Here is a 17,249-nt window from a genome sequence, read left to right on the forward strand (position 1 = left end):
AGGGAGCCCGACGCGGGACTCGATCCCGGGACTCCAGGATCATGACCTGAGCCGAAGGCAGTCGCTTAACCAACTGAGCCACCCAGGCGCCCCGGTATGCACGTTTTACATGAAAAATTTCACTAAACAAAATCTCTACTTTTCCATCAATAAAAACCCTCTATTTTCTTCAAAGCTTAACTAATAGCCAACTGTTCCATGAAACCTTTGTCCCTCCCAAATATCTTAGTTCATAATCTTTTGCTTCCCTGAAATTCTAAAGCACTATGACTAGGACATAACCTAGACTCTGATCAAATATTTTCTTAAAGTGTCTGAAAGTATGAACAGTATTTTTTCCAAGAAGGTAGGAATACAGCTTAGATACTATCCACAGCATTTAGCTCAGTGCTGGGCACAGAACACACTACATTTGTTAGCTAGACTTTTCTTCTTCTCTATTTTCATCTTTTCTAAGAATTCAGATTTTGGTCGACATTACTCAGAATATAAGTGAAAATGGGCGCCTGGGTAGCTCAATGGGCTAAGCGTTTGCCTTCGGCTGAGGTCATGATCCCAGGGTCCTGGGATCGAGTCCCGCATCAGGCTCCCTGCTCAGCGGGGAGTCTGCTTCTCCCTCTACCCTTCCCCCTTGCACGTGATCTCAATCTCTCACTCTCTCTAAGTAAATAAAATCTTTGAAAAAAAAGAATATAAGTGAAAATATCTTAGCATGTATTTGTAAAGCATTAAAATGCTGTTCTTAAAAAAGCACAGTGAAAAACCCAGCCATTCAAGTACCCTGTTGGTAGATTTGGCAATGCAAATAAAACAAATGTGTCTGCGTCTACAAAAAGCTACAGGTACATTTCGTCCTTGCCAGTCTAAAAAAGTTGTTGGCAAAGCTCTTTATCTCCAGTGAAAGCAGAAATAGGCTTTGTGATGTGGACACTTACCTAGGAAAATTCCCTTTCACTGGGAAGCAAGCTGAGACCACAAACTATTTTTACATGAGCTATTTATTAATAATTCACTGGTGGTAAGCTTTTATTCATTGAGAATCAAATTTTCTACCCCAAAAGATACTGCTTCATACTTAAACAAAAGATACAACTGCCATTAATGATCCGACTATTAATTATCCAGTAGCACCAGACTTGCATTTAAGAATGACAAAACCTCCGCTAATTAGATATATATCATTCAATCAATACCAGTGTTACCTTAGTGGTATATGATTACTGAGGAACATCTCAGCTGTGTTAATCAACTCTGCTGTGGTCTCATGAGCAGGATCAACTATGAAAACCTGTAAAGGGGAAGGGGGAAGGGAACACATAAAATGAAATTTATTCTAATGTCACATAAAAATGCTGTTACTCTTTGTACTTCCAGGAACTCCTGAACCACACGAAAGAGGAGTTACACAAACAGCAGTTTCCCTCCTTAATGTTCAAAAGAATGCAGTACTCTCATGATATTCTGCTAATAACATGGGAACTGTGTTGCAGATTACTAACATCCATAGTTTTACTACACCTAAAAAAACCCAAGTTTTAAGAACTCTCCTACCTTAGAAAACTGAGATTATCTTTTCTGTGTATTCATTTCTAAGCATTTCTGAATTAAGAATTCATTTAAAACTCAATTTTTAGATCAAATTATAGCTATCATGTATTAAGATCTCATGATGTGCTTTAAATACATCTATAACCCCGTTTAATAAGTTCAGATATATAGGAAGAAAAAGAGGATGAAATTTTGACTAGGAAGGAAAAAAGTGGTTTCAAAAGTCAGACAAGTATAGAGGACAGTTTCCCTTGCACGTTCTGGGGAAGGAGACCTGCCCCCAATCTCTTTAAGAGTAAATGGTGGGAAAGGAAGAAATGACAGGGAAAAAGAGGGCCCACTAAGAAACCTCCTCCTCTCTCTCTCTAAAGCAGTGAAATAAGGAATAACAAGTAGGAGCTCACAGAAAGATTTATTTAAGTTTTAGAGATTAAGATATTAAAGGAAAAGAGTAGTAGCATATTCATCTTCTGAGTAAAACTATCTTTAAAATAAGGGGCCCCTGGGCTGCGTAGTCAGTTAAGTGTCTGACTCTCCGTTTCGGCTCAGGCTGTGATCTCAGGGTCATGAGGTCGAGACCCACGTCAGGCTCCATGCTCAGTGCAGAGTCTGCTTAAGATTCTCTCTCCCTCCTTCTCCCTCTGCCCCTCCCCCCGCTCTTGCTTGCAGGCTCGCTCGCGCTCTCTCTCTCTAAAATAAATCTTAAACTAAAACAACATGGCCTAAACTTTCAGGTTAAGGATGAGGAACATTTCTTTACAAGCTGATGGAGGCAGTATTGCTACTGTGACATCTCACAGCCTCACACATGATCAATACATTTAAAAACCCTTCAGTTTGAATATGGAGGTAGAAGAAGAACATATTTAGTGGTGATAGTGATGGGAGAAGCAGCTAGTACAGGACAGAAATGAACAGTCTAGATATGGCTTAAAGGTAGGCGAGAAGGCAAGAGAGAAACAGAGCTCATCACCAGACAGTAAGTAGTTTTACTCACCATGTTATGCAAGTTTTTCCTGATCTGCCGGATAACACCAGGAAAGGTGGGTCGAAGCAACTCTTGTAGACTAGAAGGCCATGAATTGTATCTGCTGTCAACCTCCAAGTTGTTGATCCACTAGGAAAAAAATAGCACAACATGGTGCATACACTTTAGTCACTATTAGTGAAATTACCAGAAATAACAGTAAGACTTGAAATGATTTTAAGAAGAATCACAAGGGAAAGACCATTTTCAAAAATACAAAGATCAAGTAGAAAAATGAGTGACTAAAACACAAGCCACAGAACAGAAGATACTTGCAACCTACAAAACCATTAAAGGACTAGTATCAAGACCATGTATAGAAATCTAACCTATCAATAAAAAAAGGTCCACAACATATGAGAAAAGAAAATAAGCTACGGATATGAAGAAATTTACAGAGGAAATCCAACAAGGCAATTAACACAAGTAAAGATGTACATCTTCACTAGTAATCTGAGAATTAGAAACTAAAACCACGGTGAAATTTCACAATCATTAAATTTTAAAGTTTGTCAATATCCAAGAACAGGCAAGGGTATAGAGCAATTGGAACTCTCACCCAATGCTGGTGCCTGGAATAGTCACTTGAGAGAGGAAAACAGTCACTTTAGAGAAGTATTCTAGTTCTAGGTATCCACCCCAAATAAATTCTCACATATATGCACAAAACACAATGAGAAAACCATAACAAAATGCCAGTGACCCTTGGACACGCCAACAGAATACCTACTGAAATAGCAGGACTCCGGATGTCTACAGCATAGTCGGCCTCAGAGGGCTGGATGTTCAGTTTCAAAACATTATGCAGAGAAAGGCCTTCTATTCCCAATCTATGCAGACCCTCCATTACCCGAGCTTCATTCCTCAATATATCAAACAGACTGGGGGGAAAAAAGGTATTTAGTAGAAAAAGTTTAAAAACAAAAAAAAACCTCACCATGAAAAGATTTATCAGTTCAAATTCAATGCCCTGTTCAAACTAGCCAAGAAATCAAAAAAGGGAGCTCTTCCCCTTGCTTCATCTCATCAAAATATAGACAACGACGTAGGTAGGACTTGTTTCTTATTAAACTTATCAATGTATCTATCAGATATAAAATTCTCTCTAAATATAAATACACAATTTGAGGATGAAATAATCCTCATCTGAATTTTACACTGCATGTTTTAAAAAAAACACTATGGTAACCTCTCTGTATTATTTCTACATAAATCTGCAATTATCTCATAATTAAAAATTTATTTTAAAAAGTAACTACATTATATAGATTTAACATAGGTTACAACATCAGTGTCAATTTACAAGATGCATACATATACAACCACAGTAAAAGGTCTGGAAGAATTTATACCTAACATAAAGGTTTGCTAGGGAAAGTAGAAAAGATGGGAAGGAAGAAGAAATAAGAAGCCAGGATGAAGACTCTCCTTTTCTTAGTTCTTTTATCTGTGTATCACTTAAAACTGTTTAAATAAGCAAGTACTCAATTTGTAAACTCTGAAAAATTAAAGAGAAAGGCGCATATTTTTTACTTAAAAAAAAATTACAAATCTGGACAATCTTTTTAAAGCATCCACATCCATTTTATTTTTTTTACTAGCTCTGAAAAGCTGTAGGAGGACATAAAAGCTCAATTAAAATATCTTATTGGGGGAACTGGTTCTTCGGAAGCAGTAGCAGTAGCTTTTGTTTTCACTATTATGAAGCCATAGTGTCAACTGTGTCAATCTTAATTCCAAGAACAAAATCTGAATTCCACCTAACTATCCACCTGCCCCCCAAAATTCATAAGGTCAATTTAGAGCAAGTTAGTCCTGAACTACATTTTAACAATATAAAAAGGTAGATACTTTTTTTTTTTTAAGATGTTTTATCCATTTGAGAGAGAAAGGAGAGAGAGAGCAAGGGAGGGACAAAGGGAGAGGGAAAGAGAAACCCAAGCAGACTCCACATGGGGCTCAATCTCACGACTCTTAAGATTACAACTCTGAGGGCGCCTGGGTGGCTCAGTTGGTTAAGCGACTGCCTTCGGCTCAGGTCATGATCCTGGAGTCCCGGGATTGAGTCCCGCATCGGGCTCCCTGCTCAGCAGGGAGTCTGCTTCTCCCTCTGACCCTCCTCCCTCTCATGCTCTCTGTCTTTCATTCTCTCTCTCTCAAATAAATAAATAAAATCTTTAAAAAAAAAAAAAAAAATATTACAACTCTGAGATCACGACCTGAGCCGAAACCAACAGTCAGCTACTTAACCAACTATGCCACCCAGGCGTCCCTAGATATTCAAATAATATATGTAAGATGGAACACCTTCTGAGACACGGGAGGCAGAGGCAGCATTTTGAATAAACCTACTGCACACTGTTTCCATAAGTAAAAGAACCCACTCACACTCTCTTTTTATGGATAAGAGGAAAACTATAGCTCTAAAAGGGCATCCGCGAAAGACACTTAGGCCTTCAATGTCCAAGGCCTTGAAAGTACATTATAATAACAAATGACAGTATGGTTGTGTCATCCCAGTCATCCACTCAGGACTCAGGACTCATTACTCACTCCACCCGGTAAGCCATTAGGCTTTGCAACATGCCACGTCAAGTAGGAAAAACAATCTGAACATGCTATGAGAAGCTAACATCATAAAACCTTTCCAGAGAATAAAAAATATTATCCATACCTGAATATATCCTGTGTATCTAAATCAATATGAAGTCCATTGATAAACAGCACGGAATCTCCAGGCTGTAATCCTAAAGTTCCTTTGAAATACTAAAATATTAAAAAAAAAAAAAGTTAAGGAGCAAGAAGAGAATGTTTAACAAAAATTTCCATCTTTCTGACTTTAGTGTATGTGCAAATGTTGCATCCTCTTATTTATTATAGGAAACCCTAAGGCTGGGTTAAGATTTCCTTTTATGTACTCCCACAGACCATTCTTAGCATTTACTACATTGTAATGAAACTACTGTTTCATGTGAAATATACCTCTCCTCCCTTTCCTCCTTCCAACTACGATTAATACAACTGTTTCCCATAATGTTGGGGGAAGGAGGAGGAGGGAGATTGATTAAATAAGCCAAGTGCTGAGGGTCATTTTCATAAAAGGGGACTTCTTTTACTATTTACTGTTTGTGATGCCAACCAAGGTGGTGATAGCAGTCACTAACAGCTGGGCCTTCCTGATGAACTCCGGGGATCTAATCTAAAAGGGTTTCAAGACCCCACACCTCCCTTAAACCTTCAAACTAATGCACACTAAGAAGCTGAGTTGCTGCCCTGGAGACAGCACCCACGTGCACCTAACTGTCCAAGACCCTGGTCTCCATGGGGCCCTTCAACTGCTGCTCCCTGAGATGGTGGCTCCCTGACACACAGGTGACTGTGCAGTCCCTGCAGCCCTTCAGACCTGCCTGACCCATCAGACACACTGCTTGGATGCCATGCTGTAGCTTCTGTTGACTTCTATCTTTCCATTTAATTACTCTTTCCTTCCAAGGAAACTGGGACTACTATTCATATTCCACACCACAGGGAGCTAATCCACACAGCAAAGGGAAAAAACTACTCAGATACTAGGGACAGAACTTAAGCCCTTAGTTCTCACAGGAACAAGAAGGACAGGGACTGTTGAGCTCCCTTCATTTCCCAGGAGTCAGCAGACTAAGAGAAGTAAACTTTAAGGTCCAGTATTGCATGCGTAAAGCATAAAACGATGAGGAAGCCACAGCCTCTGTTTCTTTGCCCTGCAAGGATTAAATTGCAGATAAAATAAGGGGAAAATGGAGAGTTGCATCAATTCAGAAATGGAATTTCTTACATGGGAAAGAAAAACTCCATGCCCACTGACACCCAGGCTGTATACCCTCTGACTGTAAGAAACACTGATTCTGAGCTGCTAAACATGACTCCTATCTATTTCAAGATCTGGGTGCTGGTAACAGAGCAAAGTTCACTTTGTGAAAATGCATCACACTAAAGATAGAGGATTTGTGCACATTTTTGCATGTGTTGTATATTTTTGTATTTTATACTTTAACAAAACATTTAATAAAAAAAAAAAAAAAGAATCCAGGAAATACTACAGTCTATATAATTCAATGTTTTGTTCTCTTGCGGGGGAAAAAGGCTTAAGTATTGGTACTGTTATTCTGGAAATCAAAAATAAAGTAAATAAAAACTGTTAATAAGGTTTCTTCAACTTAGTAAATATTTCAGATAAATTTGGTTTACTTATTCCTCAGATCTATGTAATTAATATCTCACATGTAAAGGTTTAAAAAATCTGGGGTAAAGTTAGTAGACCGAACACAAGCATTTCTTTTTTTCCCTCCTGAAACTCTGTTGAAATGTCAGTTTTTTAAAAAGGGACTTTTATAAAGTTATAAATCCACAACAAAGAGAACAAAAAAAGAAAAAGGGCAATTAATTTTGGAAGGTGGAAAGGAAATGCATGAATAGCAACTGTCTTAGCAACCCCGAGAAAGCTGAATGGCAGGCCAACAGTGGGAAAAGCCAACAGAAACCACAAGTTATCCTGTGGAACTCTTCAAAAGGCTCAAGAATTGACAGCACAAAGAACACATGTATGAGGGGGTAATCACTAGGCTAGAAAATGAGTTCTGATGGACGGCTTTTTAAAGATAAGAGCCCTCAGACTCCCCTGCTCACACAGTAAGGTGACTGCTGTCATGACTCCCTCTACTCCAGAAAAATGGAGGAAAATTCCCTGGAAAGAGTGAAAGAGAGAATCTGGGAACTTGGGGAAATGAAGCACAACTGAGGGCAGGGACCCCTCACTGAAAACTGGGGACTGGGTGGAAGTTCTACTCAGGCAGCCAGACTTCACCCTCCAGGCAGAAGATCAGAAGATCCTTTTCTGGTGACTGAACAGCTCAAGAGGAAAGGTATCAGGATACTGACACCTGAGGGTGAACTGGGGTGAACTAGGAAATTGTCATACCAGGAGAGCCTACAGTCAAAAGCCTCATTCTTAAGGCTTCCCACAAGCTCTTTACTGCCTCATTCTCTTCAATATGAGCAGCGGTTCACCAAACATGTACGGAAAGCCTCTAACATTAAAGACAAGAGACCAAGACAAAAAGAAAGTCAACTTAAGAGGAAACAGATGGTGCAAGAGAGAAGAAAACAGGGCCGCCTGGGTGGCTCAGTCGTTACGTGTCTGCCTTCGGCTCAGGTCATGATCTCAGGGTCCTGGGATCGAGCCCTGCATCGGGCTCCCTGCTCAGCGGGAAAGCCTGCTTCTCCCTCTTCCACTCCCCCTGCTTGTGTTCCCTCTCTCGCTGTGTCTCTCTCTGTCAAATAAATAAATAAAATCTTAAAAATAAATAAATAAAACTGAGGGTTGCTGGAGTGGGGGGGGTGGGAGGGGTGAGGTGGCTGGGTGATAGACATTGGGGAGGGTAAGTGCTATGGTGAGCGCTGTGAATTGTGCAAGACTGTTGAATCTCAGATCTGTACCTCTGAAACAAATAATGCAATATATGTTAAGAAAAAAAAAAGAAGATAGCAGGAGGGGAAGAATGAAGGGGGGGGAATAGGAGGGGGAGACAAACCATGAGAGATGATGGACCCTGAAAAACAAACTGAGAGTTCTAGAGGGGAGGGAAGGGGGTGGGAGGATGGGTTAGCCTGGTGATGGGTATTAAAGAAGGCACGTTCTGCATGGAGCACTGGGTGTTATGCACAATGAATCATGGAACACTACATCAAAAACTAATGATGTAATATATGGTGATTAACAAAATAAATAAATAAATAAATAGAAATTTTTAAATAACTAAATTAAAAGAGAGAAGAAAACATACACATGCACCACTGATAGCTTCAGAAAGGTAAAAGAACACCATAAAAAGAGGAATCTAAGAACAATAACCCTTGGAAATTAAAGATTTGAAAACTAAAGGAAAAATATCAACAAAGGAGTTGAAAATCTTTCCCAGAAAGTTTAAAAATAAAACATAAAAGAACTGGAAAATAAGAAATAAAATGTATTTTTTAATTAGGACAAACTAGTCAAGGAGATGCAATACCTTAAAAATGAAGAATTCCAGGAAAACAAAAAAGAGAAACCAGAGGGAATGATGCAAAGAAATAATTCAAGCAAATTTCCCAAAACTAAAGGAAATTGTTTTCCAGATTTGGAGGGGCCACCATTCACCCAACAGTACAGAGATTTTCTTAAAAGGCACAGCATTGTGAAATTTCAGATTATAGGGCTGAAGAAAAGATCCTGAATGATTCTGGAAAGAAAAAACAGATCTCATACCAAGGGTTCAGATTTCTCAATATCCACAATAGAAACCAAAATTCCAAGAAGCAATGCCTTCAAACTGTCACCCTTGACCCCCTGAACTCAGGACTGACCTACTGAACTCAGGAAACTCCTAAAAGGTTCAGTCTGTCAATTTCATCTTTTAGAAACTAACAAATTGCTGGAACAGAGAAAGAAACTTGAGGATAAATGGATGACACCTGTGCAGATGAATCAGAAAGTGCTCCTTCCTCAGCCTCATTATAATGTTAAAGTCCCCAGTTTAGGGAATAGTCATCCCAAACCCTAATAAAAGGAGGCAGCTTACCCCTATTGGAACAGTCTTGGCTTTGGAAATTATTCCCTGTGATCTCCCTATTTATACAAATAAAGATGACCTCTGAAGGCAACTCTACCTGGTATAGTCTCTGTCTTATTACTTACCAAGGAGCAGACCCACTTTGGTCTGGTAACAAAACTTCTAAATGACTTCCAATCTAGAATTCTATACCCAGCCAAGATATCAATAAAAACAGAAATGGAGGGATGTCTGGGTGGCTGTCGGTTAAGCGTCTGCCTTCAGCTCAGGACATGATCCCAGCTGGTATCGAGCCCCACATCAGGCTCCCTGCTCAGTGGAGAGACTGCTTCTCCCTCTCCCTCTGCCCCTCCTCCCTGCTTGTGTTTTCTCTCTCTCTCTCAAATAAATTAATTAATCTTTAAAAAAAAAAACCAGAAATCGGAAATTTGATTTCTCAGAGTCTGAAATTTACCTCACATGCAACTCTTCTCATGAAGAATAATGTGCTACACCAAAATAAGGGAGTAAACCAAAAACAAAGAAGACCTGGAATCCAAGAATAGGAGATCCAACAAAAGAGATTAAAGCAAGGTCCCAGGATAACTGGTATGCCCTAGACATAAAGAACCACCAGACGACAGTGGAGCAGAACAAAAATCAATGAAATCACAACAAAAATATACAGAGAAATTGGAGAGACAGGGAAGTACCAATGTGGAGTAATGGCAGACACAGGGGTGAGGGGCAGTGAAAGAAAGTTAAACTTCATCCTTGTAATGGAGGCCAAGACATAAGGTTGAAATTGGAAAACACCGTACCAGTTCAAACTTGCTAGAAATCTGGGGATAAATATCAAAACAATTAGCTTAGTGTTGAAAGCAGATACTTCTAGTAAGGGGGACAAAACAGGGAGGAAGTCATGTTAGGAGGATGCTGTTTATCTAAACAAAGTGGTGGCACCATCTGATTTTTTTTTAAGATTTTATTTATTTATTTATTTGAGAGAGAAAAAGAGCACACACACAAGCAAGCAGGAGTGGGGAGAGGAGCAGAGGAAGAGGGACAAGTAGACTCCACACCTGGTGCAGAGCCTGACACGGGGCTTGATCCCAGGACTCCTAGATCATGACCTGAGCCAAAATCAAGAGTTGGACACCTAATCAACTGAGCTACCCAGGCACCCCTGATGTTTGAATTATATTCATATTCAACCCTGATTAAAAATTAAAAATATAAAAAACGATTACAGAAATAAAACACCACCATCTTTACTAAAAGGAGAGTAAAACTGTTAAATGTCATTGATGTAACTCAGATTTCCTCATCTTTAAAGATACAATACAAAACAGAAAGGAAAATAGTGATTTTTCACTGGGTAATACCTTCTGATTCTCTTCCACTTCGGTTCTAAGTTCCGAACTCACTGCTGTTTTTGTTATTGCTCTAAAGAAATAAAAATGTTATTAGTGTTTAGTTTAACATTTGATATAAATGTCTTCAATTTCCCTATATTTATGTATAAAACAACACATTGCTCAATACATTACAAAAAACTAAATGAAAAAAAAAACCTTCACCTTCACAAATAATTAAATACATTTCTCCATTCAGGTGTACGTATATTTTCATTTTACTACAAGATATGATGCCACAGAAAAGTAGCAGTAGTAGCAGCATTTTAAAGCAAGTGCAGTTATCCCCAAGATCTTAGGTTAAGCATGTGTAACTCCATTCCTATATATGATCTTTACTGTTCACAGGCTAAAGGCTAATGTTAAATTAAGGTGACAGACTGCTCATACTATTTGAGCACTTTTGGCAGAGGTGTAATCCTACATGTATATCTTCAACAGCCTGCTGAACTAAATGAGAATGTACTATATGATTTATAAGTCTAAGAAATATTTTCCAAGACTAATCAAATAAACAAACTTATTTATAAAATATCTCACATCAGAAGTCAAAACACCTTGTTCAGTTATTCAAGAAAAACACTGGCAACCATTTAAATCATTAGTCTCTAAAAATTTGGCTTTTAAAATCATTTTTTAGAAGATGTGGAGGACCATTATACAACTGAAAGCAATATCAAAAAAAGCTGCATTCAAAATCTTATTGTGTCACCATGAAAAAAAACCCTCTAGAACTCATTTTCCTCATCAAGTTTGAATAAGATGATGTATATGAAACTCTTCAGGAACAAAACATTATAGTCCATGCCAGACCCTAGATTAGTTATATCTGCAGACATCAGATTTTGTTAACTCATCCAATCCTGACAGGTAGGTATCATTATTTCCATTTTACTGCTGAGGAAGTGAGGTAAAGAGAGGTTGCTTATTTGCAAACATCATGCAACTAGCAAGTGGCAGAGCCAAGGACACAAGCTAGATGGGTCTCTCCAACCACACAGTGTATGGCATTGCCACCTTCCCAAAAAGACAGCATGATTAGCAGTATGGTACTGGTAGTAAAACTTAAATTTTCTAAGCATTTTCATATTTTACTCACCTCATTTTGCATGTACACATGAAGATAATTAATGTATGTGTCAAAGAGAAAAATGTGTCAGAGCCTTACTCTTTATTACCTGGCTTTGGTAGGAAAATTTTGACTAAGATCCTTCATAACTACCAAAGCTAATTCAATAGGAGCAGCCAAGATTCGGGCAGCAGTCTGGAAACTGAGATCTGCAACAAGGTCAAATACAATTTAAAGTCTGGAAACTGAGATCTGCAACAAGGTCAAATACAATTTAAAGTCTGGAAACTGAGATCTGCAACAAGGTCAAATACAATTTAAAGTGCATTAATCTAATGCAAAGAGAAATAAGAAAAAAAATTTCTTTCTCACAATTTTCTTGGTAATTGAGAATGCAACCATTTCAGAGAGTGCCCATGATTTAATTTCAGGTTTTATTCACTTCATAGGTCCCCACAAAGTATAGCAAAAGACTTTAGTAAATTATGTTAAAAAAAATAATGTGATAACTAGATCTTTGGACCAGAAAAGCAAAAATATATCCTGCCATGTTAATGTCTTTAACATTCAACAGATACACTGTTCAAGAAACATATATATAAACATAAAGACTAAGACAAACATGTTTGTACTATTACCCACTTATGTATCTGTTTACACAGATAAAGACCTGGCACTCATTTTTATATCTACTTCTGCATAGTGTTATCTATCTCCAAAAGGACTTCCTTTCTTTTCTGATTAGTCATAATCAATCACTCTATATTGAAAAGCTGTGGTACCTTCAGAATTTGGCAAATAGATAACATTAATTTCAAATTCTAAATTTTTTTTAATACCATAAAATTTAGTCAAAAAGTAGGCCAGTGATTCCTCTATATGTTTACTACCTTGCAACTGCCAAACTTTTAAAGGTGCCATTTCATTGGTGCTTTCCACAAGATGTTTTCTGAGTTCTTTCAACTGCCCCTTCAGGTCAGGGTGCAGGTCTCTAAAAGAAACATAAAATCAGTCTTATTAACCTGTCTTTCCCTTCTCAAAGCACACTTAGAAGATGGCTCCAATTTTATCTTCATGATTTTCCCCTTAGCAATAAGAAAATTCCTACAAGATAAGAAAAATATTAAAGCATAATTATTTTTCTTAAAAATAAGCTAATATAGGGGCGCCTGGGCAGCTCAGTCAGTTAAGTGTCTGCCTTCAGCTCAGGTCATGATCCCAGAGTTCTGGGATGGAGCCCTGCATCCAAGCCCTGCATCAGGCTCCCTGCTCAGTGGGGAGTCTGCTTCTCCCTCTGCCCCTCCCCCTGCTCGTGTTCTTTCTCTCAAATAAATAAAATCTTTTAAAAAAAAATAAGCTAATATAGAAAATTACAACTTTAAAAACCATAAAATTTACAGATTAAAAAAATGAATCACTACAATAGTGATTCTCTGTGTCAGGGAGGGGTAATGGGACTGAAAGTGGGGGAAAAGGGGACCCCAACTCTACCTGTAGTGTTTTACCCTTTCTTTTTTTTTTTTTTAAGTAAAAGAAGGCGTATGTTGGAAAAAAACTTGATAAAGAGTTCTTTGGAGGGGCGCCTGGGTGGCTCAGTCGTTACGCGTCTGCCTTCGGCTCAGGTCATGATCCCAGGGTCCTGGGATCGAGCCCCGCATCAGGCTCCCTGCTCAGCGGGAAGCCTGCTTCTCCCTCTCCCACTCCCCCTGCTTGTGTTCCCTCTCTCACTGTGTCTCTCTCTGTCAAATAAATAAATAAAATCTTAAAAAAAAAAAAGTTCTTTGGAACCAAAAAACAAGTATGATTACAACCATCAATTATGGGTGTTAAGTACATGTGTGTTCTATTATTTTCCATACTTTACTAATCTTCCTAGTTTCTCAAAATAAAACTGGAAATATATCGCTGCCAGTCCCAAAATGGATTTCTTTCAGCTACATGCTCATAAATCCTTTAATCACATGAATAATACAACTTAAGCTAACCAAGATTATTGGGTTTCCTTTAGTTTTATCTTGAAATATAGTACATTCTATTTAAAGCTAGTAAAACAGAAGTTATAAGACGCAGATATGTATCATTTAGATCAGACAACAGATGGCTGGTAGAGTAATTCTGTTCCTTTAAATGCTAGAAACTCAAAATTTCTTAAATGCCACATAAAGTAAAACATTTACTCAGATTCTTCACCTTCCAACCAATTCATTTTCAATCAGTTACTACAAAATCTTCTTCATGATAAAAATATCAGAAAATGGTCCCATTACTTTAGATAGCTAAATAACTATTCTGAATGTCCACAAAAGAAAATGTCTTCAATACTCTACATACTAGCTTTGTGCTCTAAATACATAAGATCATAATGCTATCCAAAAAGCAAACATAAAAAACATGAATATGAAAAGACATTCTGGAAACCTGGGTTCAATAAAAATGGAATCTGATTGCATACTAATGAGGCCCAAACTGACATTAAACACAAAGAAACATGCATATGCATAGGATGAAGTGAACTTGTGCACAGAAATTCAACATGAACTGAGTCATCTCTGCTAACCTGTTAGCCTGATTAAGTCATTGCACTGGGCCAAATATTAAAGCTCAAGTATATGGAACTGGACCTATACATATTTCTTCAGGATCCATTCCTTTACCAACAACAACAAAAAAAAGCCCAAACAAACAAAAACACAAAAGCCAAAAAACTCACTGGGGCTGTCCTAATTAAGATTTCCAGATAAAGCAGAATTCAGGGCTCTAAATAATTTTCAAGACATGATAGAAAAATAACTATTCAGGACTCTAAACAATTATCAAGGCATAATAGAAATAACTACAACATTTAAAATAACAACTAAGAAGAATTTTCAGCTATAAATTTCTATGATACTTTCATAAAATGGCTATGAAATTTTCTTCAAGAAAACATCTTTTGTCCTCTTTCATATAAAGGAAAATCTAATATATTTCAACTGAATGTACCTTTTTTGTACTGTTTGAGGCTATGCTTAGCTTAAGTAAACAGCTATGACCTCTCTCACTTAAAATATTTTTTATTATCTTGAGAAAAATTGAGTGAAACAATTAGATGTCCCTATTATGTGAATCAAAAACTGGAATGTAACTTTATGTCATCAACTGCAAGGCCCAGAAACGGAAATCAACTAAAGCCATAGGCAGGCCACCTTAATATCATTTAATAATAATGTGCTTCGGATGCCTGGAGATCATAAACTATACAGTAAGTGAAGTGGTAATTGCTTCGTATCAGATTACATATATAAAGTACTACGAAGAGATCTGTAACTCGGACAGTAATGAGAAAGATGATGCTTATTAATGGGAGGAAGCCTGGAGCTTTAAGAGAATAAGGGCATTTCCCAAAATAATATGCCATACCTTAATTTTCCAAAGAGGAACCCCTGAACTTCATCAATGGGATCATTTTCACCAATCACTGTAGTGTTTACCTCAGTTCCTATAAAAGCACAAGCAAATACATGTCTAATTGTTTAGAAGGGAAATTAAAATGTTATTAACCTCATAAAATTTGAATAATGGAAAGCAAATTAGAAACACCTTAAATTATAATACCATTTAAAACACTGAATACCTCAACGAACATTTTGCAGGGTCTTTTTTTAAACAAACAGAATAAATGTGTTTTTCAATATATCTTGTGTTCTGGAGAAAGTAAAAATGGATTTTTTCCTTACACTTTGGAAAATTTTATATGTTAAGAAGCTCAAAATTAATACCCTTAAAATTATGAACAGTGGACTTTTCAGTATCAAAATTCTGAAGAATCTGCAATTAAGCAACTTAATCCTAAGTATAATTATTGAGGACAGAATAATGAAGTACTAGACTATCCTCCATTTACTCAAACCAATCATTAAAATGAGCACATAAGGAAGAAATAGACTGCACATAAAACTTGTGTTTAAGGGCACCTAGGTGGCTCAGTTGGTTAAGTATCTGTCTTTGGCTCAGGTCATGATCCCAGGGTCCTGGGATGGAGCCCCATGTCAGGTTCCCTGCTTGGCAGGGAGTCTGCTTCTTCCTCTCCCTCTGCCCCTCCCTCTGCTCATTCTCTCACTCACTCTCTCTCTCTCTCTCAAATAAATAAAATCTTTGGGAGAAAAAAAAAACTTGTGGTTGAAATAATGAATTCAGAACTCTAGAGTAGCACAACAGGAAGTATATCCATAAAAAAAAAAAAAAAACTATTCCAAATGCAGAAAATAATAAAAAACACAAAATTACTCATTAAGTATAAGATAGTTTTAAGATTTCACACTGGGTCACATATCAATGGCTATTCGTGAACTACATATCATCAATAACAACAGCTACAATTACTGAACTTTTTGTGCAAAAACACTGTGCTACCTTCTTTACTTATACATCTTATTTTCTCCTCACAAATACTTTAGGAGGCATATACCATTATCTGCACTTTACAAAGAAAAAATTTAGGACCTACGGAATTCGCTTAACATCACCCAACTCAGAGGTAACAGAACCAGAATTCAAACACAGGTTCCTCATACTCCTAAATCTATTATTTTGCATTAAGGAAACAAATTCCCTTTCACTCACATTTAAGGAAAAGAAAACACATTGGTCTTAATTTACAAATTCACCTTTCACCTGAGTATCATCCTTGGCCTTGTACTCAGTGCTCTTAATTGCCAACTCCACACCATAGCCAGAGAGGTAAACAGGCTCCTTCCTGGGATTCTGCAAGCAGAGTAAGTATTCCACCATTACTATCTGGTTCTTTACATGTCACAGTGTACAGGACATGAGGATGTTAATGCCACATAGCCACCACCCAGGATTATGCACTCAAAATATACTTAAACTTCCATGGGAATCCCAGCCTCCTTTAGATTTTGGGTATCCTCCACAAGTATGGGAATGGGAATTCCAAAGTAGAAGCAAAACCAGATGAAGGGACAGCTGACAGGGCAAAAGTAGCCAAACCATGTGAAGAAATGGAGAAAAAAAAAAGGAAGTTCCAGAGCCTACATAGCAGGGTTTAAAACTGATGAGGTTTCAAACCCTGAAGTACTTTGTTGGGACCATGTGTGTTATGTGTTCATTTTTAATTGAAATTTAAATGTCTTCAGGTAGGGTTTGGGCTGACCAACTGTCACAGGCTTACCACCATCCTGAATGAGGATGGCACTTTAGATATTTTAATCTTTAGTAACAGCAATAAAGCCTGGAAAGCAGAGGGAAGGAGAGTAGTTGCCAAAAACTGGATATTAAAAAAAATCTATTTCTTTTCATACAAATTTTCATTTAAAAATTTTATTTTACTTGTATGGACTTACCACGCAATTTTACTGAGCTTATTATGACACAGAAACTTTAAAGGCTGATATGTTTACATACATACATATATATATCTATATATATATATAAATGCTAAATGTTACAAAAGATTTTAAAAACTTAATTTTAAATCAACTCTGCTTGCTTTTATCTCTTTAGAAATCCTCCCTTTTCCATCAAATGAAAACATTCCAAAATGAAAAAAAAAAGGTTTGAAAGGAATGGAATTCAAGAATCAGTTTCAAAAAAAAAATCAGTTTCATAGTATGCTGATCACATTA

At 37.4% G+C, this 17,249-nt stretch overlaps 1 protein-coding gene across 2 annotated transcripts in view; it reads right to left on the bottom strand.

Moving 5' to 3' along the window:
* Positions 1–17,249, bottom strand: part of UGGT1 (UDP-glucose glycoprotein glucosyltransferase 1) — a 115,188-nt gene that overhangs the window by 75,604 nt on the left and 22,335 nt on the right. For both annotated transcript variants that reach the window (XM_036099525.2, XM_036099524.2), the window contains exons 7-15: positions 16,272–16,368; positions 15,025–15,103; positions 12,516–12,616; positions 11,735–11,834; positions 10,527–10,587; positions 5,250–5,341; positions 3,306–3,456; positions 2,546–2,665; positions 1,203–1,288 (exon numbers count right to left, since the gene is read on the bottom strand). In XM_036099525.2, coding sequence (XP_035955418.1) covers positions 1,203–1,288; positions 2,546–2,665; positions 3,306–3,456; positions 5,250–5,341; positions 10,527–10,587; positions 11,735–11,834; positions 12,516–12,616; positions 15,025–15,103; positions 16,272–16,368 — 887 coding nt within the window. The remainder of the gene's footprint in view (positions 1–1,202; positions 1,289–2,545; positions 2,666–3,305; positions 3,457–5,249; positions 5,342–10,526; positions 10,588–11,734; positions 11,835–12,515; positions 12,617–15,024; positions 15,104–16,271; positions 16,369–17,249) is intronic.

The sequence above is a fragment of the Halichoerus grypus genome, chromosome 4 (genome assembly GCF_964656455.1).
Source record: "Halichoerus grypus chromosome 4, mHalGry1.hap1.1, whole genome shotgun sequence".
Taxonomy (NCBI): domain Eukaryota; kingdom Metazoa; phylum Chordata; class Mammalia; order Carnivora; family Phocidae; genus Halichoerus; species Halichoerus grypus.